Here is a 21,184-nt window from a genome sequence, read left to right as displayed (position 1 = left end):
GAAGATCGATATTCGTCGTGGGGAAAAAAATGCAGTGAGTCACCAAACCAAGTTCATGAATTTCCATTCGCGTTTCTCAAGAGATTGATGTAAAAATATAAAGTAACGCTTGATTCTAGTGCCTACTAAAGCTAAGATAATTGGATGATTGATGCTAGCGCCCGTACTTTGAAACCGAATTTACCAAAATAGAGAGGTCAATTTTAGATACTATTACTATAAGTTTAGATAACGCCGTGGTCATTGATTGAGGCCGACGTGCACTTGAAGCCATCTTAGGTGTTGTACATTAAGAAATTAGAAATATTCGGAAGAAGTTCAAATCCATTAAGTTAAATTTGTATAGAACTATTAAGATTAAAGAAAATGTTTACTGACGTTAAATATTATGGCTAAGGGACGTAAGACGTAGTGTGCATACAAGTATTTCCTCGTTTTCTGTTTCTACTTTTTCTTGGTGTCGCAAAAGGCCACTCGAGTGTACTGACCGTAGTGCATCAAAGTCCAATAATCCCCGACTCTTTGACCCAAATCTCTAATACCCTAAAAATTAATTTGATTAAAATTTATTATTTTACTGTGTGTTAGAAAAATTGTTTTAGTGAGGTTTTAGTATATTTTTATTTTATATATTGTGTATTAAATCGTATGTTTGTATTAATGTATGTATTTTATTTTTATTGTTAAGTAGCTGTTTAATAATGAAAATACTACCTTAAGCAATGAGCTTTGCATATATTCTAAATATGTGTCAAAATTTTTATATGGTATGGTTTTTTATAATGTACTCAGATCTTAAGTAGTACGATTAAAATGCGGTTTACACTAAACGATAAATATTACGAGGAAACAACAACTCTAGCTTCATAACTACCCTTCAAGCTATCGTTTTCCTTCTTTTAGATTTTCGATAGTAGGGTCAACTCCTTTCACTTTGTTTTCTTCGATCTTTAGCCGTTTCGTTTTAACAGCATTTCTTTCTATTTCATTGCTATCGGGAACGGTATCTGGCGAAACGCACCGTTTAAGCACGCAACGATCGACACCTGCACCTGCAACCTTTTCACAGCTCTCGTATTTGTTGGCTACTGCATCTTCTGTTTCAATTGGGTTAATGGTAGCTTGTAGATCTTGTAGCGGTTTTTGAAATTGAACAATCACGGCAGTCATGTTGTCACAACCAGTTCCATCACCCATAGTGTTTGGCGCTAAACAGTTGTCAAAGAGCTAAAAATATACGTTTTTTTTTGCAAATCAGTAACTTTCCAAAATAAATTGTTAATTTTTTAAATATTAAGTTGTTAAACCCTTGTTTTTAATTTTTGTCAAATTCCATATATAATATATTTAGAGTGTTAAAGTTACAGATTTAGATTGAATTGAATTGAATTGAATTGAATTTTTCACTACAGTAACTGATGGTTTCTATGCCAGTTATATAATCATCAGATTTGCATAAAATTAAAATCGAAATGTTAAAGTTTCTGAAAATATGTTGAAAACTCACAAAGCTACACTATTAATTTTTTTATTCAAATGATTATTATTTCTCTGGCAGCTATCTGGCTCTTTTCGACATATATATATAAGCGAGAATGTGTAGAAGTCTATATTCAAACTTTCATTAAAATAACTTTAAAACAGACTATATTAAATAGATACGGATATGACTAGATCGAATCGGATATTGACGCTGATCATTCTTGATGATCAAAAATATACATATTATAGGAAATGACTCATTTACTGCGTTGCAAGCTTATAACTAAAAATATAATATCCTGCAAGTGTTTAAATATTTTTCAACCATAAAATATTTGTTAATTGCTAAGTGCTACAATAATTTGTAATACAGATTATTAACGCAGACTCAAAACTTATGAAATCAATAAATAATATAAAGTAACATACAAAATAATATATAACCAAAGTTGTAAACGTTCGATCCTATATCCTCGCAATTCGATTTAAAATATTTATGTTGAAATTTCTGAATAATTAAAAGTTTCCATATAACAGAGTACACGAAAATATGTTAAAAATCTGAAACTGTGTAATTAGTTCCCGATCTTATCTGTAGCAGCTACATAATAAAAAGTTTAATCTTGCAAGCTTTGACAATAAAAAGAAAACGACAATTTGCAAAGCTTCCTTCAAATACCATTAAAACCGACATTAGTTTGAGTAGAAAACGATGAACGGCTGGATGTAATTCTTTACTGGGTTGTAATCTTCTTTACTTAAGTCTACCAGAGTGTAATTAGGAACATTTTTAGTCTTACTCAATACTTTATGTAAATATAAGAAAGGAAGCTAACTTCGGGACGCCGAAGTTTATATACCCTTGCAGATAGAACTTCTATGACTAGGAATCCATACAATATAAATTATACATTTTTGTGTTAAAAACAACGCAGTGAAGGAGGCACCTCCGACCATATAAAGTACATATATATATTCTTGATCAGGATCAACAGCCGAGTCGATCTAGCCATGTCCGTCTGTCCGTCTGTCCTTCTGTCCGTTTCTACGCAAACTAGTCTCTCAGTTTTGAAGCTATCTGAATAAAACTTTGTAGTTAGCCTTCTATATACTCTCACTCGTATATATGTCGGAACGGGCCGGATCGGACGACTATATCATATAGCTGCCATAGGAATGATCGGAAAATTTTTACAAAAAAAATTATAAAATTTTTAGTTTTCAACAGAATTTGATCAAATTTGAGATATAGCCATTTCATATTATTCTACAATTTTGTGTAAAATTTTATGAAAATCGGACTAATATATCATATAGCTCCCATAGGAACGATCGAGAAATTTGAGAGGAATGAGAATGGCGGTGGCTGTTGTCGGAAGACTGACAATCGCGGTGGCGATAACATTTTTAGTTTTCAACAGAATTTAATCAAATTTGAAATATAGCCATTTCATATTATTCTAAAATTTTGTGTACAATTTTATGAAAATCGGACTACTATATCATATAGCTCCCATAGGAACGATCGAGAAATTAATACAATTAAATTTATAACTTTTTTAGTTTTCAGCTGATTTTCATCAAATTTGAGGTATAGCCATTTTATATAAGTCTTAAATTTTGTGTCAAATTTCATGAATATCGGACGACTATATCATATATGTGCCATACAAACTATCGTTTGATGTAGAAGAAAAATGCAAATCTGTGAATGAAAAGCTGCAAATATAATATGTATAGGTGAATGAAATGAAAGCAGGTATTACTTCATTGTTTTTTAACACAAATATATATATAATTTATATGGTATGGATTCCTAGTCATAGAATTTCTATCTGCAAGGGTATATAAACTTCGGCGTGCCGAAGTTAGCTTCCTTTCTTGTTTTTTTTATTGTTTCTTTATTTATTTAACAAAATGTAAGCCTCCTAGAAGAAATATTTTTACTGTAAATATATACTGGACTTATACACTTTAGGGTGTACTATTCATTGTCCCGTTATATTAATCAACCGCCGTTTTAAGGTGGTCACATAATTGGCACACTTTAGTAAAAATTATTATTTTTTATTTAAAAACGCAGTTTTTACACTTTCTGCTATTATTATATCACTTGTTATTTGATTTATGTTATTTGCACTATAGTTGAGATTAAATAAGTACGGAAAAAACTTGTACTTTGACAGAAAAAAGGATTATTTATAAACTAAAGGAATAGTTCCTTTGGGAGCTATATGATATAGTAGTCTGATATTAATAAAATTGTACACAAAATTGTAGAGTATAATAAAATGACTATATCTCAAATTTGATGAAAATCAGTTGAAAACTGAAAATGTTATAATTTTTAATTGTAAAAATTTTCCGAGCATTCCTATGGCAGCTATATGATATAGTCGTCCGAACCTGCCCGTTCCGACATATATACGCGTGAGAGTATATAGAAAGCTAACTGCAAAGTTTCGTTCAGATAGCTTCAAAACTGTGAGACTAGTTGAGTAGAAACGGACAGACGGACATGGCTAGATCGACTCGGCTGTTGATCCTGATCAAGAATATATATACTTCATATAGTCGGAGGTGCCTCCTTCACTGCGTTGCAAACTTCTGACTGATATTATAATACCCTGCAAGGGTATAAAAATTTGTGCCAAGTATATGACCATAGCTGTATTTCTAAGGTACATATTAAAACAAAAAAAAATATTCTTTGAATAGGCTTATTTAGAAAACATGGTTCAAACTTAACTAACCCCTGCTGCCATCTAATAGGAATTAATATTATCCGATTTTTCTCAGAGTATATTCGCACGATCGTTTTGTTTACATATCTAAAACCAAAGATTAAAATTAGTACAGTGCAAAACGGATCAGTTTTATAAATGTGTGGCGGAAGGGCTAGAGCTTATTAAATAAAATGCGGTGTAGAACCGCATATAAATATAAAATAAAATTTTGAATTAGTTTTCCTGAATATTTTAAGGTGCACGACTTATAAAATCCCTTAAAAAATGCTTCGTGGTGTACTGGGATGAATACTTTCTAGGAAATTTCAATTAAGTCTCAGCGGAAATTGAAAAACAGACGGACATGGCTTAATCTTTGAATTTAATGCCCTGCAAGAATATCATTTTTGAACAAATCAAGAACAGAAGCAAACTTTGCAAGCCAAAAAGTATATACCATTTCAGTTATAATTAGTAAATATATTTAAAAATAAAAATTAACGAAAAAATTTTTGGAATCAATACTCGCTAAAATTTTACAGTATCCATTTTTCCTTTAAGAACTTTATACTTATAAATAAGTTATTATTATTAATCAGTTTTTCTGAACACCTTACAAAAACATGCTCTCCAAAATATATATAAAAATGGTTTAAATAATTTATAAAAAAATACTTTACCTCTTCACAAATGATTGACAATTTCTTATTTTTTTCTTTTAACCTCAATCGCACAAAACTAATAACTTCTTCACTAGACATATAATTCCATATGCCATCACAGGCCAATACCATAAATTCATCTTCTGGCGTAATTATTAATTTCCTAATGTCTGGTAACGCGGATATCATTTGTGACTCAGCTGGCAATTGAATATTTGTTTTGTACGCGTGGTCACCAAGGGCTCGAGATAAATTTAAGCCGCCATTAACACGGCCATCAAGTGTGACTCGGCCTCCAGCCTTGATAATTCTCGCGGCCTCTTCATCATCTTCTGGTTTGTGATCGATACTCATTTCAATAACTCGACCATTTCGGGATATGACACAGCGAGAGTCGCCTGCATTAGCTACGTACAGATCGCGACCGTGCAATAAACAGACAACAGCAGTGCATCCACTGTCTTTTCCAGGTTCCTCAATCATGTTGGCGCAAAAATGATCATTGGCTTTTTGATCTTCATCTGTTTCCTCTTCGTCGCTAATTTCGTCTTCCTACATATAAACTTGTTAGTATAGATTTTAATAATATGTTATAACTTACTTCGTCATCTTCCTCGTCTCCATCAATGTTTTCAACTTCATCATCAATATCATCATCTGAGCTGTCCGTACCTAATATATTTGGAGACTCGACTGGGTCATTTTCTTTGTAATCGACATCATCATCGGTGGAGGTATCGTCATCCTGGATGCAATCAAACTTCTTCAAGAAGTCTTTAGATTCCTTACTGGTAGATGAAATTCCAGTTATATCGATTTCTTTGGATTGGCCGGTCAAGTTTCCTTTCCCAAAAACTTTGGACCCAAATAAAACAGTTTCCATACTATTTGTATTATTTTTACAAGTGGCATTAGCCCTAGAGGAAGTAACACTCCCATTCTTATTTGTCTGGGAGCCGTCAGCATTTTTCCCACTGGATTCTTTGCATATAACAGAGTGAGTTGAATCATTATTGCTTTTGCTGCTACTACTCACAGCGGACTCATCCACAGATAACTGTATTGCCCTCTCTAAATAACTAGAGCACGGACCGATAACTGCAGGTGCAATGGTAGCAGCTGCAGCTGAAGTGGAAGAACCTTCTGGTTTCGCTGTGGGGTCCATTACAGCCTTATTAACAGCTTCGGCAGCTACTGCCGCTGCACGACGTCCTCGTAAATATGGGGATTGCAATTTGGACACACTGCCCTCTGATGTTAGATTAAGTGTACCATGAGTTAACGGAAGCCCTTTGTACCTTTCTAGAACTTCGTTTAATGGCAAGTTACTCTCCTCCTGCAACTCGGCTAAATCTTCCTCAGCATCGTCATCGTAATCAGTCGCGTCTCCCTCGGCGAAATTATGCTCGCCTGCTAATATTTTTAGGATAGCAACTACTGACGGATCCAGCAGAGTTTTGTCAAACCCTAAAAATGCATCTTTGAGAGCCTTTTCAAAATGTCCATTTCTATATGATTCTAGGTTTTTAAGGAACTCTGGAAACTTGTCGGCACAGTACTGTGCAACCTCAGCTCCACCGTGACCATCATACACAGCAAAAAAGGAAGTATTTTTGTTATAATTCAAAATGGAGTTATGTGCATCCTGAAATTTTTTAAAGTTTGGTAAGTTAATATACCAGTCTCACAGGACATAATAAATTAATATGCATGCATATATGTATGTATGTATCAGAGATCTGCAGACAATGTACATACATATTTTGTAGACTCGCTCAAAACACCAAAAGCGTCAACGTTGCCAAATATGAGCACTACCTGCACTGCTGTACCATTTTTCAGTAATTCATGAACGATTTATCAACAGTCAAGGCGGTGTTGTTGATAAAACATAGACGAATGTCCATACCAATTTCTGTCATCAACAATTAACAATTAATGATTCATCAACAATTTAGGTTGAAAAATGTCTTTAGCTTTTTTTTGGACTTGAAAAATATACATAATTTGCTGTTAATTCTATAATTTTCAATTTTAACTTTTTGTTTTTCCCCACATAAAACACTCAACTCCACTGTTTTTTATATACAGTTATTCACGAAACTGTTTACACACTAAAAATTTAAATTATTTTTTGACTTACGCCTTTTTTTTAAATGTTTTTGATTTTTTTTTGAATGCATAACTAATTAATACAGTATGTCAAGAAACTGTTTACACACTGACAATTTAAAATATTTTTTGACTTTGCATGGAAAAATTACGCCTTTTTTTAAATGTTTTTGATTTTTTTTTTGAATGCACAAATAATAAATAAGTTATTTTTAATGAGTATGTACAAAAACAAAAACAAAAACAAAACAACCAAAGGAACAGCTTCAAAGCAACAACAAATGAGTTTACACATTTTTGGCACTGTCAAGAAACTCTTTACACACTTAAGTTTTCCATTCTGTTTTAATACTTAATAAAAAAAACGGTACTTTATTGTTACCTACGCTTTTGCTCGCATGGATGCATCCTTTTTATATTATTGTGAAATCTTCAAAGCACACACCAAAAAGCGACAATATCAATTTTTAACAAGAAAGGAAGCTAACTTCGGCACGCCGAAGTTTATATACCCTTGCAGATAGAACTTCTATGACTAGGAATCCATACAATATAAATTATATGTATTTGTGTAAAAAACAAAGAAGTAATACCTGCTTTCATTGCATTCACCTATACATATTATATGTATTTGTGTATTTGTGTGAAAAACAAAGAAGTAATACCTGCTTTCATTGCATTCACCTATACATATTATATTTGCAGCTTTACATTCACAGATCTATATATATAAAAATGCTCTGTTCGTGTCTACATCCTTCATAGACTTGAAAAGTTCTGAACCGTTTAAGCCCAAATTTTTACACAACATGCGTTGAGGTTCCAGCTCGGTTATTGTCTACTTTTGATGTTGATAACTTATCTGCGGTTGCAAATATATCAATTTTTTTTAGCGTTTCCCCGTGCCCCTACTGCTGCGCCCTGTACAGGCAGCCAGCTGAATCAAAGCATTTCCTGTCAAACATTCAAAACATATTGAAAAAAGAAAGTTGAAAAGTTCTGAACCGTTTAAGCCCAAATTTTTAGACAACATGCGTTGAGGTTCCAGCTCGGTTATTGTCTACTTTTAATGTTGATAGCTTATCTGCATTTGCGAATATATCACTTTTTTCGCGTTTCCCCGTGCCCCTAGTGCTGCGCCCTTTACAGGCAGCCAGCTGAATCAAAGCATTTCCTGTCAAACATTCAAAAAAAATTTAAATAAGGAATTGGAGAAAAAAATTTTCTTTTTTTGTTCAGGTTCAGTAAGAAACGAAGTCATGCCACCCAAAAAGTCAAGTTTGGGTCGTCGTACTCGCAATACAGAAGCAAACAGAAGACGTAAGATTACGAATATGACTGACGAAGAACGGGCCTCCATCCGAGAGACTGAGCGGCTGAAAGCAATGCAGATGCACAACGAGGAATCAGGAGAAAGACGAGCAGATAGGCTTGAGAGAAAACGATTGAGAGTTAGGCAGTCGCGTTCTGCAGCAATCGATTTGATTCACTCTCAAAATAATGAACGCGACAGGGCAAGGGTAGCTGAAGAGCGTTTACAGCTTGCAGAAGATCAAAACCTGCAATACAATCGTCTTGCATTCAGATATAATCCAACTATTGATTACAGCTCGAGTCGAATGTCGTTATTGGACGAATGCATCAGGTCTGCATATACCGTCAGGCTCTCAAATTTAAAAACGAACCAAAAGGATTGTGTTGCGCTTCCGGGAAAGTGGAATTGCCTCAACTTGAAGCACCACCAGAGCCTCTGCACTCTCTATTCGCTGGATCTACTGCAGAATCGAAGCATTTCCTGTCGAACATTAGGAAATACAACTCTTGCTTTCAAATGACGTCATTTGGTGCGGAAATTATAACTGCACAATTCATGCCAACTTTTAAAATCAAAGGACAAATCTATCATAAAGCCGGTTCCCTGCTTCCGTTCCCAGACAGCGAACACAAATTTCTTCTTCTTGGTGATGATGGAAATGAAGTAGATGCACGTTATGGAATCAATACCTAAATACGCTGAAGAGGCACATTATTTCGCAGCTACAGAAGCTTTTTCACGAACGGAACAATTTGGTGCGTTTATTCAAAACAGCAATCGATATGATGCCTTCGGATACCCATAAAATTGTCATTCATGCAGACAAAACGCCTGCTGGAGAACATATCAGGAGATATAATGCTCCAACTATAGACGAAGTGGCAATTGTCATAGTCGGGGATCAGTTTCAACCTCGAGATATTGTTCTCCATCGACGAAACGATCGATTGGTAAACGTCGCAGAAACTCACCGTTGTTACGATGCTTTGCAGTATCCACTAATCTTCTGGAATGATAGATCCAGTCAATGGTGTAGAAACGAATAAAAAGTGCAGCGCGATGAACTTTTACTCATACAGGTTAATGGTTCGGAGGACCGATTGCAATCATATATTGAAATGTCGTCAGTTGTTTCATCAGTACATTGTCGATATGTATGCAAAAATTGAAACAACGTTTGCTGTTCCTCCGATTGAATCAGACGAAACTTCGGTCCGATAAATATATACATTTGCGGGATGCTGTGATGAATGACCGTAATACAACCAACGTTGGAAAGCTCACGATTTTGCCATCCTCATACATAGGTAGTCCACGCCACATGCATGAATATGCTCAAAATGCCATGGCATATGTTCGTTGCCACGGCCGTCCAGACTTATTTATCACCTTCACATGCAATCCAACTTGGGACGAGATAGTACAGCTGTTATTTCCTGGACAATCGTATAGGGATAGGCATGACATCATAGCCCGTGTTTTCAGACAAAAGCTCAAGTCACTGATGGATTTCAATGTGAAACATGGAGTTTTTGGATCTGTGCGGTGCTGGATGTATTCAGTAGAATGACACAAGAGAGGATTGCCGCATGCGCACATACTGATTTGGCTGTATGATAAAATTACTCCAGATGAAATCGACGATGTTATATGTGCTGAGATTCCACGGGCCGAGGTTGATACGGATGAAGTTGTCATCAAGAACATGATCCATGGCCCATGTGGTACCCTCAACCCATGTTCACCATGCATGGTAGACGGGAAGTGTTCCAAGCGATATCGTCGAGCATTTACAGCCAACACCGTAACAGGGGACGATGGATATCCTCTGTATGGGAGACGGTCAACTGAAGATGGAGGGACTTCGGCAAATTTAAACATGAGAATTGGTGATATTGAGCTAGACAATCGTTGGGTGGTTCCATACTCACCACTATTGTCAAAATCATACAAAGCGCACATCAACGTAGAATATTGCAATTCCGTGAAATCGATTAAATATATCTGCAAGTACGTGAATAAAGGCAACGATATGGCAGTTTTTGGTGTTCAGGCAGAAAATGGTGACAACAATGCAGTACGAGTTGTCGATGAAATATCTCAATACCAGGCTGGAAGATACATAAGCAGCAACGAGGCTGCATGGAGAATTTTTTCGTTCCCCATTCATGAACGCTATCCAGCTTTAGTTCACTTGGCAGTCCATTTGGAGAATGGTCAACGTGTCTATTTCACAGAAAGAAATGTGCAAGAAAGAGTCCTGAATCCGCCAGCGACAACTCTGACTGCCTTCTTCACCTTATGCCAGGAAGATGATTTTGCCAGAACCTTGATGTATTCAGAAGTGCCCTCTTAACCATAATATGCCACAGAGAAACGTGGCAGGGTATAGCTAGTTATATATATATATTATATATATATATTATACCTCAAATTTGATGAAAATCTGTTAAAAACTGAAAATGTTATAATTTTTAATTGTATTAATTGGGAGCTATATGATATAGTAGTCCGATTTTCATAAAATTTTACACAAAATTGTAGAATAATATGAAATGGTTATATCTTAAATTTGATTTAATTCTTTTGAAAACTAAAAATGTTATAATTTTTTTTTTTTAATTTTCCGATAATTCCTATGGCAGCTAAATGATATAGTCGTCCGATCCGGCCCGTTCCGACATATATACGAGTGAGAGTATATAGAAGACCAACTGCAAAGTTTCATTCAGATAGCTTCAAAACTGAGAGACTAGTTTGCGTAGAAACGGACAGACGGACAGACGGACATGGCTAAATCGACTCGGCGGTTGATCCTGATCAAGAATATATATATGTACTTTATATGGTCTGAGGTGCCTCCTTCACTGCGTTGCAAACTTCTGACTGAAATTATAATACCCTGCAAGGGTATAAAAATGCCTGGAGCTAGATTGACCTTTGACGTGGTCCAGTTAGTTTATTTTAACCACCAACTTGGAAAATCTGTAGCTGAGTTGGCCGACATGTTTCGGGTATCCCGGAAAACTATTTACAATGTTGGGGGGGGGGGGCACCCAGTTTAGTACTTTGTAAATAGTACTTAATAAAATTATTGTTAAAGTTTTTAAATATATCCTTTAAGCTGCAAGTTTTGTACATTGTGTAAAGAGTTTATTGGCAGTGTAAAAAATGTGGTTATTTTTTGTTAAATCTTGAATTGTCTTGTTTATGTTTTTTAATATTATCATTAAGAATTATCCAATAAATAGATATCAATTGAAAAAAAAAAAAAATTTTAAAACCTTACTAAAAGCGTTATATTTGCACGCATTGTCAAAAAATAATATTAATTTTCAGTGTGTAAACAGTTTCTTGACACATTGTATGTACATATGTAATTCCATGGTTACCTCTATAATTCCACTGTTTTCCATATAATTCTACTGTTTTTATTATAGTTCCACTAATTTCCATAAATTCCACTATCTTTCTCCCACGCGATAAGTGGAACTACACAATTTAACCATTCTTTCCAGTTTTTCCAGATAAAATACATACATATGTATGTACATACATGAATGTATATTACTTGTAACTCCTTAAAAATTTAAAATTTAAACGCAAACACCCACCCAGCATATATCATTTAAGGGAGAGTGCAAGATCCGGAAACATACAATAACGTCGAAAAAATGCTTAAGGATGTCATTACAGCAGAGCTCGCAAATAACTGTCGACCGATTATAACCGATATTAATAAAAATTATAAAATAAATTTAGTAATTATAACCACAATGCCAAATTATAAAAGATCACGATCAAAACAATGAAATCAATGCACTCTTTATTAATTGTTACCATATTCGAAATTGGCACACAGAACGCATATGCGCTATGGACTAATTTGTTGTTTTTTTTATTTCAATTAATAGTTTTAGTGCAGGTAAATAGGTTTAGTTCGTGGTAAAATATTTTGCTTTTTATTTAATCTTATCGTTTGTTTGTATGTTTCTACACAAAACGTAATATCATTTATCATTTAAGGCCAAGCTAACATAAGATAGGAAAAGACACTTATTTGCAGACAACGAGAAACGGTCGACAGTTATTTGCGAGCTCTGCATTACAGAGAAAGGGATCAAATTTACAGGCGAGGAACCAAAAAATCTGGTGGATTCCATGCCGTGACGCCTTACGGAGGTTGTACACAGGAATGGATACCATTCCAGATATTAAAATAAGTATATTATTAAGTTAAAATAGTTTTTCGTCAGCTGTACGCAGACTTTTGCGGGGGAATTTTTTTAGTGCTAAGTTTAAAATAAAAAATAAAATATAAAGCATTGTTTCATAATTCTAAAAAAAATATGTCATTGAAGACAGTTTAATAAAGAGTATGTTAGAAAAAAAATTTTTTCTAAAATGTTAATAATTAACTGAATTTGTGTTTAAAAATTTGAATTTGAAATTTTTTTTTGGGGTGTACGCAGAGATTTGCGGTTGAGTGTATGCACATGTTTTTACTGATGGCAGGCCTTTTCGATCTTTTTTCATCAATCGAGAGAAAATGAAAGCGCGAAAGTTGAGTTTGGCACGATTGCCGCCACAAGCATCGTCTCGGTTAAGGTTGCAATCACGTTGATGAATTGTTGATGACATTGGCCTACTGGTGACATTTGGTATTGTAGGGTGGTGCTTGAAAACCTTTTGCTCATGTGAGCGGCAGCCACATGCACAAGAACATAATCATTATACACAATTGTGTGGTAAAAAACAACATCAACATTTTTGGTGCTATCTGATTTGGCAACGATTAATTTTTTTAAATTCATTGGTGTTTTACTATAATTAGAATTGATAAATTGTACATCTAAAAAGTAGCAAAGCAAAATAATGTTTATTAAAATAAATGGAATAATTAAAATATTTAATTTAAAAAGTATCAAATTAAGAACTTCATGTCGTCTTATATGTACATACATATTAAACGTATGTACATGTAAGTCCATTCTTCAAAATGCGAATTACAGAACTAAATAAAGAATATACATATGTAAAAAGAATGTACAAGAACTCCGCGTATTATAATATAGAGTAGATTTTGGAGTGGTAAAACACCGCAACCGCATATTATGAGATGCTAGTAGCACCGTCACCGCATTTTGATCGAGTATACTTGTAGTGCTCAAGCCAGACACCGGTGCCGATCTCTGATGAGTATGTAAAAAAAATTACTTTTTACCTCTTGGCTATTTCTCCAACCTTGCATTGAGCTAGCTCCAACGGCAAGGAAATCATTGAATTCATCTGTAGACGCTTTATCTGTCTTCGGATGGGACAAGTAGGCACCCATTGTTATAACCAGTTCAGTCTTCAAAATATTTGCCAAAAAATTGTTGAAAAGTCAAGACAGCCTATCTTTATGCTGTTGACTGATACGCGAAAAATCTATGCTTAACAAACTGAGCACCAGAAATAACAATGCTACTTCCGATGTTTTTATTTTGTTATTTACTATATATTTAATTACAAATCAATAGACCGTTTTATATTGTCTTAGATTTGAAAAAAAAAGTCCAGAAAGCACTTAATAAAAATAGCAAATTCAGCGAAACCCGACACAAATGCTCATCCAAAATTCAAATTTTAAATAAACACATTAATATGCACTCATAAACGATAAAAAATATTATATGTACATACCTACATGATGTAAAAATATACCACAAATCTAAATGGCACACATTAAACTGATATATACTGTTCTTACTTGACGACATTTAGATATGAACTGACCAGACCTCAAACTTTTTTAAGTACAGCAACTACCCGAATCTATGATCAAAAATCATTACCGGCATACTAATGTAGGAAATCAAACTTTATAAGGAAAGACACAACTGTTTAGTTTGTTGATCCCAACATTTAGTTCATTAGCAATATTAAGCTTATCTAAGTACCCAAGAAAGCGCAAAACCAGAAATTAATATATCTTTTCTCTTATATATATATATTGAGTTTTGCAGCAAGCTACATTTTTATCTGATGGTAGTCAGGGTCTGGGTTTATTTAACTATTTTGTTTTTATGCCATCCAAAATTCTTATCCCAAATGGATACCCGATTGCCTCACAAATTTTTACAATTTGTAACAATAGTAGACTGTTTGTAGAGAAAAATTAATAAATTAATGATCAATAAAATAATTTTTAAATCACTCATAAATATTTATTTAATCGATACTAACTTCTTAATTTACAAATATTAATAAAAATTATAAAATAAACTAGCTGTACCCTGCCACGTTTCTCTGTGGCATATTGTGGTTAAGAGGGCACTTCTGAATACATCAATGTTCCGGCAAAATCATCTTCCTGGCATAAGGTGAAGAAGGCAGTCAGAGTTGTCGCTGGCGGACTCAGGACTCTTTCTTGCACATTTCTTTCTGTGAAATAGATAAGTTGACCATTCTCCAAATGGACTGCCAAGTGAACAAATTCTCCATGCAACCTCGTTGCTGCTTATGTATCTTCCAGCCTGGTATTGAGATATTTCATCGACAACTCGTACTGCATTGCTGTCCCCATTTTCTGCCTGAACACCAAAAACTGCCATATCGCTGCCTTTATTCACGTACTTGCAGATATATTTAATCGATTTCACGGAATTGCAATATTCTACGTTGATGTGCGCTTTGTATGATTTTGACAATAGTGGTGAGTATGGAACCACCCAACGATTGTCTATCTCAATATCACCAATTCTCATGTTTAAATTTGCCGAAGTCCCTCCATCTTCAGTTGACCGTCTCCCATACAGAGGATATCCATCGCCCCTGTTACGGTGTTGGCTGTAAATGCTCGAGGATATCGCTGGAAACACTTCCCGTCTACCATGCTTGGTGAACTTCGGTTGAGGGTACCACATGGGCCATGGATCATGTTCTTGATGACAACTGCATGCAAATCTGTATCAACCTCTGCCCGTGGAATCTCAGCGCATATCACATTGTCAATTTCGTCTGGAGTAATTTTATCATTCAGCCAAATCAGTATGTGCGCATGCGGCAATCCTCTCTTCTGCCATTCTACTGAATACATCAAGCACCGCACAGATCCAAAAACTCCATGTTTCACATTGAAATCCATCAGTGACTTGAGCTTTTGTCTGAAAACACGGGCTATGATGTCATGCCTATCCCTATACGATTGTCCAGGAAATAACAGCTGTACTATCTCGTCCCAAGTTGGATTGCATGTGAAGGTGATAAATAAGTCTGGACGGCCGTGGCAACGAACATATGCCATGGCATTTTGAGCATATTCATGCATGTGGCGTGGACTACCTATGTATGAGGATGGCAAAATCGTGAGCTTTCCAACGTTGGTTGTATTACGGTCATTCATCACAGCATCCCGCAAATGTATATATTCATCGGACCGAAGTTTCGTCTGATTCAATCGGAGGAACAGCAAACGTTGTTTCAATTTTTGCATACATATCGACAATGTACTGATGAAACAACTGACGACATTTCAATATATGATTGCAATCGGTCCTCCGAACCATTAACCTGTATGAGTAAAAGTTCATCGCGCTGCACTTTTTATTCGTTTCTACACCATTGACTGGATCTATCATTCCAGAAGATTAGTGGATACTGCAAAGCATCGTAACAACGGTGAGTTTCTGCGACGTTTACCAATCGATCGTTTCGTCGATGGAGAACAATATCTCGAGGTTGAAACTGATCCCCGACTATGACAATTGCCACTTCGTCTATAGTTGGAGCATTATATCTCCTGATATGTTCTCCAGCAGGCGTTTTGTCTGCATGAATGACAATTTTATGGGTATCCGAAGGCATCATATCGATTGCTGTTTTGAATAAACGCACCAAATTGTTCCGTTCGTGAAAAAGCTTCTGTAGCTGCGAAATAATGTGCCTCTTCAGCGTATTTAGGTATTGATTCCATAACGTGCATCTACTTCATTTCCATCATCACCAAGAAGAAGAAATTTGTGTTCGCTGTCTGGGAACGGAAGCAGGGAACCGGCTTTATGATAGATTTGTCCTTTGATTTTAAAAGTTGGCATGAATTGTGCAGTTATAATTTCCGCACCAAATGACGTCATTTGAAAGCAAGAGTTGTATTTCCTAATGTTCGACAGGAAATGCTTCGATTCTGCAGTAGATCCAGCGAATAGAGAGTGCAGAGGCTCTGGTGGTGCTTCAAGTTGAGGCAATTCCACTTTCCCGGAAGCGCAACACAATCCTTTTGGTTCGTTTTTAAATTTGAGAGCCTGACGGTATATGCAGACCTGATGCATTCGTCCAATAACGACATTCGACTCGAGCTGTAATCAATAGTTGGATTATATCTGAATGCAAGACGATTGTATTGCAGGTTTTGATCTTCTGCAAGCTGTAAACGCTCTTCAGCTACCCTTGCCCTGTCGCGTTCATTATTTTGAGAGTGAATCAAATCGATTGCTGCAGAACGCGACTGCCTAACTCTCAATCGTTTTCTCTCAAGCCTATCTGCTCGTCTTTCTCCTGATTCCTCGTTGTGCATCTGCATTGCTTTCAGCCGCTCAGTCTCTCGGATGGAGGCCCGTTCTTCGTCAGTCATATTCGTAATCTTACGTCTTTTTGCTTCTGTATTGCGAATACGACGACCCAATCTCGACTTCTTTGGTGGCATGACTTCGTTTCTTACTGAACCTGAACAAAAAAATAAAATTTGTATCTCCAATTTCTTCTTTCAATATGTTTTGAATGTTTGACAGGAAATGCTTTGATTCAGCTGGCTGCCTGTAGAAGGCGCAGCAGTAGGGGCACGGGGAAACGCGAAAAAAATGATATATTCCCAAACGCAGATAAGCTATCAACATCAAAAGTAGACAATAACCGAGCTGGAACCTCAACGCATGTTCTCTAAAAATTTGGGCTTAAACGGTTCAGAACTTTTCAAGTTTCTTCTTTCAATATGTTTTGAATGTTTGACAGGAAATGCTTTGATTCAGCTGGCTGCCTGTAGAGGGCGCAGCAGTAGGGGCACGGAGAAACGCTAAAAAAATTGATATATTCGCAACCGCAGATAAGCTATCAACATCAAAAGTAGACAATAACCGAGCTAGAACCTCAACGCATGTTGTGTAAAAATTTGGGCTTAGACGGTTCTGAACTTTTCAAGTCTATGAAGGATGTAGACACGAACAGAGCTTTTATATATATATAGATTTAGTAATTATAACCACAATGCCAAATTATAAAAGATCACGATCAAAACAATGAAATTAATGCACTCTTTATTAATTTTTACCATATTCGAAATTGGCACACAGAACGCATATGCGCTATGGACTAATTTGTTGTTTTTTTATTTCAATTAATAGTTTTAGTGCAGGTAAATAGGTTTAGTTCGTGGTAAAATATTTTGCTTTTTATTTAATCTTATCGTTTGTTTGTATGTTTCTACACAAAACGTAATATCATTTATCATTTAAGGCCAAGCTAACATAAGATAAATCCACTTATAGGATATTGGTAATAAAATGGCTATATATTTCGCTCGATAATCAGTGTGACCAAAGAAGTTGAACGTAAGGAACAAAAAGGGACTGACACTGACAGTCCTTTTTTTTTGTAAAAAAAACTTAATGTAGTGATGTTAAAATGTATTTATGTTTTCACCGCTATCGTGAAAAAGACAAATAATCAGAGGCACCAACACTGTCGCCTCCCAATAATAGATTAATTTCGTATTTTTTAAATAAGTTTAACCTTTCATTGCGGAATTTAATAATTTCAAACTCTTCTTGCCGCCTAGAAAAGCACTGCATCCGAATCATTTATTTTTTTAAATTTTCCTTCATCTTGGCTTTCAAAATATATTTGATTCATTTCTTTAGCTTAGCAAACCACAGCTGCTTAGTTTTTTTTTAATCCAGCAACGCTTCACATTTTTCGCTCTAAACATCTTATCGTATGTTAGTACCCGGGCGAATGAAAAGTCAGAAGATCTTTTTCGGTTAGCTACCTCTATTTTATGTATGGTGCTTTGCATGAACAATATTTATTCTAACTTTATAACTGAGCAAGTTACTGACCGAAGAATTTTATATCATTACCATTCATTCCTGCCTTTACAATAACAACTTAATCATTAATCAGTAATTATGTTTTTAAGCTTAGTACTAACATAAATAAATATTCTTCAAGCGCCAAAGCTCCATATAAAAAAAAACACAGAAAAGAGAAGGTAAAATTATTATTTGATTCTTTAATCGGGAGGATAAATGTTCCAAGCGTAAAATGCAAAGCGTTGCCGGTGTTACAGAATAAGATTTAGTGATTAATTTTTAATAAAATTTCTCAAGAAAATTGAATTATTTTATGGTGAAACCCAATGGATATCAGTGCGGGACAGAATGCGCTACTATCATAGGATTGATAAAGCAAAACAAAATTGAGTATATACAAAAGGGTGAGATGCTGCAGGCCCGAAGGCAAATAGCTCTTTCGAAAAGAGCTTTTACTAGCAGCAGAATCTAGAGTTGGAGAAGGATCTACAGTATTTGGAAAAGGAAAAATCCAGCTCTTATTTCTCTTTGGGTGGGAAATCCGCCTCATCTTAAAATATAGTTATAAGCTGCAAATTACTTTTTTTTATAGAAGCGCAAGAGTGTGGTGACTGAAAGTTGTGATTTAACACAAAAGATAGAGAGGCACATACATATATCACAGGTTCCAAGGGTACGCCCAATAATAACGACTGGGGTGATATCATTTAGGAACTGCAGAAGGAACTACAAGACAAAGCAAAAAGCTATGTAATCCAACTGCGGTAAAATAAGCAAAAATATTCAATAAAAACTTTGCAAATTTATTTATGTTCCTTAAATTTTTACAATATAATATTCATAATTATTTGTATTTCTAACTAAAGGCTCAACATTTAGCTTTCTATTACCTCTTTCACTGGTGCAAATATTGATTACAAATAATTATCCATTTTTAAGATAATTCCAAAGTGGCTTATGAAGTAGACCAATTCAATCACAAATTTCTGCTGAACGAGGTGCAATATTTTAAAGAAATATTGGTATCAAAACATAACATGCTGTTTTTATACCCTTGCAGGGTATTATAATTTCAGTCAGAAGTTTGCAACGCAGTGAAGGAGGCACCTCCGACTCTATGAAGTATATATATTCTTGATCAGGATCAACAGCCGAGTCGATCTAGCCATGTCCGTCTGTCCGTCTGTCCTTCTGTCCGTCTGTCCGTTACGGTACGCTAACTAGTCTCTCAGTTTTTAAGCTATCTGAATGAAACTTTGTATATATGTCGGAATGGGCCGGATCGGACGACTATATCATATAGCTGCCATAGGAATGATCAAAAAATTTTTTCCAAAAAAAATTTTAACATTTTCAGTTTTCAATAGAATTGGATCAAATTTGAGATATGGCCATTTTATTAAACTCTACAATTTTGCATACAATTTTATGAAAATCGGACTACTATATCATATAGCTCCCATAGGAACGATCGAGGAATTAATACAATTAAAATTATAACTTTTTCAGTTTTCAGCTTATTTTCATCTAATTTGAGGTATAGCCATTTTATATAAGTCTTAAATTTTGTGTTAAATTTCATAAAAATCGGACGACTATATCATATAGGTACCATACAAACGATCGTTTGATGTGGAGGAAAAATGCAAATCAGCGAATATAAAACTGCAAGTATAATATGTATAGGTGAATGAAATGAAAGCAGGTATTACTTCATTGTTTTTTAACACAAATATATATAATTTATATTGTATGGCTTCCTAATCATCGAAGTTCTATCTGCAAGGGTATGTAAACTTCGGCGTGCCGAAGTTAGCTTCCTTTCTTGTTATGACTATTTTCATTACAATTACACAAATTTCGAGTATATCGCCTTACCACATAGTGCATCCGTGTGAAAAATATATTTCCACAAAGCTATATCTCCATCCAAAAGACGGAATATTTACCCACATATTTGCACACAGGGCTTGCAAAATTCTCCTTGAATTTCGCCATTCTCTCATTGCCGAATTTGCTAGTAAATGTATGTCACCCGTCTATTTATCTAACTCCCGAAAAGTAGATGAACGTGTTAAGCTTTTTGAGGTACTTGGATTTCTACAGGATCAGCAACCGATGGTGTGGATCATGGGTACACAGTAGGGTGGGTCGATCTAAAAATCGCTTAGGATATATGATTTTCGGATTATGTGTTTAAGAGAGATTGCATAAGAATTAATACAGTGGTGATATTTGTTGCAATGGTAACTACTTATCATGGCACCGGTGCATCCTACGGTAATGGAATGTATGGATGACAACCCCTAATTTTTTGTGTAGAATGCGATTAGACTAGTTGGGTAGGTCGACCCTCCAAAGTAAGTGGGGATCGGTCATACATTTGGACTCGATTGGGGAATACTAAGTGGGTCAAAACAAGATTGTTTGGAATTGGATTTTTTGGGTACCTACGAGTTAAAACCAGGGACATCATAATTTATTTTGGAGGTATGGTGTCTTGAGCAAATTTTTTTTATTTTGATCTCTAGAATCCAAAAATAATACGTGCATATCGTTTTTTTTTTGACCCCCTAGAAATCAAACCGCCCAGGTACTTGAATTTCCACAGGGTCCTTGAGCAAGCACGCTGCTGTATGTATGACTTGCAGGTTTAAAAAATATGTATTATGTTTATGTGAAGATGTTGGCTGAGGCCTATGCCGACAGACTGTGTGTTATTGCAAAACATAACGGCATGAGCCGCACGAGCTCTGGGGGCCAGGGCGTGCCGTCATAACCATCTTTCAAAGTGAACGGATGTGTTTTTTTCTTGCGCTC

At 35.3% G+C, this 21,184-nt stretch overlaps 1 protein-coding gene across 2 annotated transcripts; it reads right to left on the bottom strand.

The window, feature by feature from the left end:
- Positions 1-602: 602 nt before the first annotated feature.
- LOC110176881 (putative protein phosphatase CG10417) lies at positions 603-14,072 on the bottom strand. Of its 2 annotated transcripts, none has more exons than XM_086839824.1 (4): positions 13,983-14,072; positions 5,472-6,515; positions 4,889-5,422; positions 603-1,227 (listed from the first exon to the last, which is right to left on the bottom strand). In XM_086839824.1, the coding sequence occupies exons 2-4, from the start codon at positions 6,033-6,035 to the stop codon at positions 883-885; spliced, it is 1,443 nt and encodes a 480-aa protein (XP_086695950.1). In that variant the 5' UTR covers positions 6,036-6,515; positions 13,983-14,072; the 3' UTR covers positions 603-882. The 2 variants fall into 2 exon arrangements, with proteins under 2 accessions (XP_086695950.1, XP_020799057.1); XM_020943398.2 differs by having other exon boundaries at positions 13,522-14,026.
- Positions 14,073-21,184: the final 7,112 nt, after the last annotated feature.

The sequence above is a fragment of the Drosophila serrata genome, unplaced genomic scaffold, assembly GCF_035046125.1.
Source record: "Drosophila serrata isolate PLE 108 unplaced genomic scaffold, ASM3504612v1 contig_82, whole genome shotgun sequence".
Taxonomy (NCBI): domain Eukaryota; kingdom Metazoa; phylum Arthropoda; class Insecta; order Diptera; family Drosophilidae; genus Drosophila; species Drosophila serrata.
Note: the sequence above shows the minus strand (reverse complement) of the source record. Positions and strands in the feature narration are given on the sequence as shown.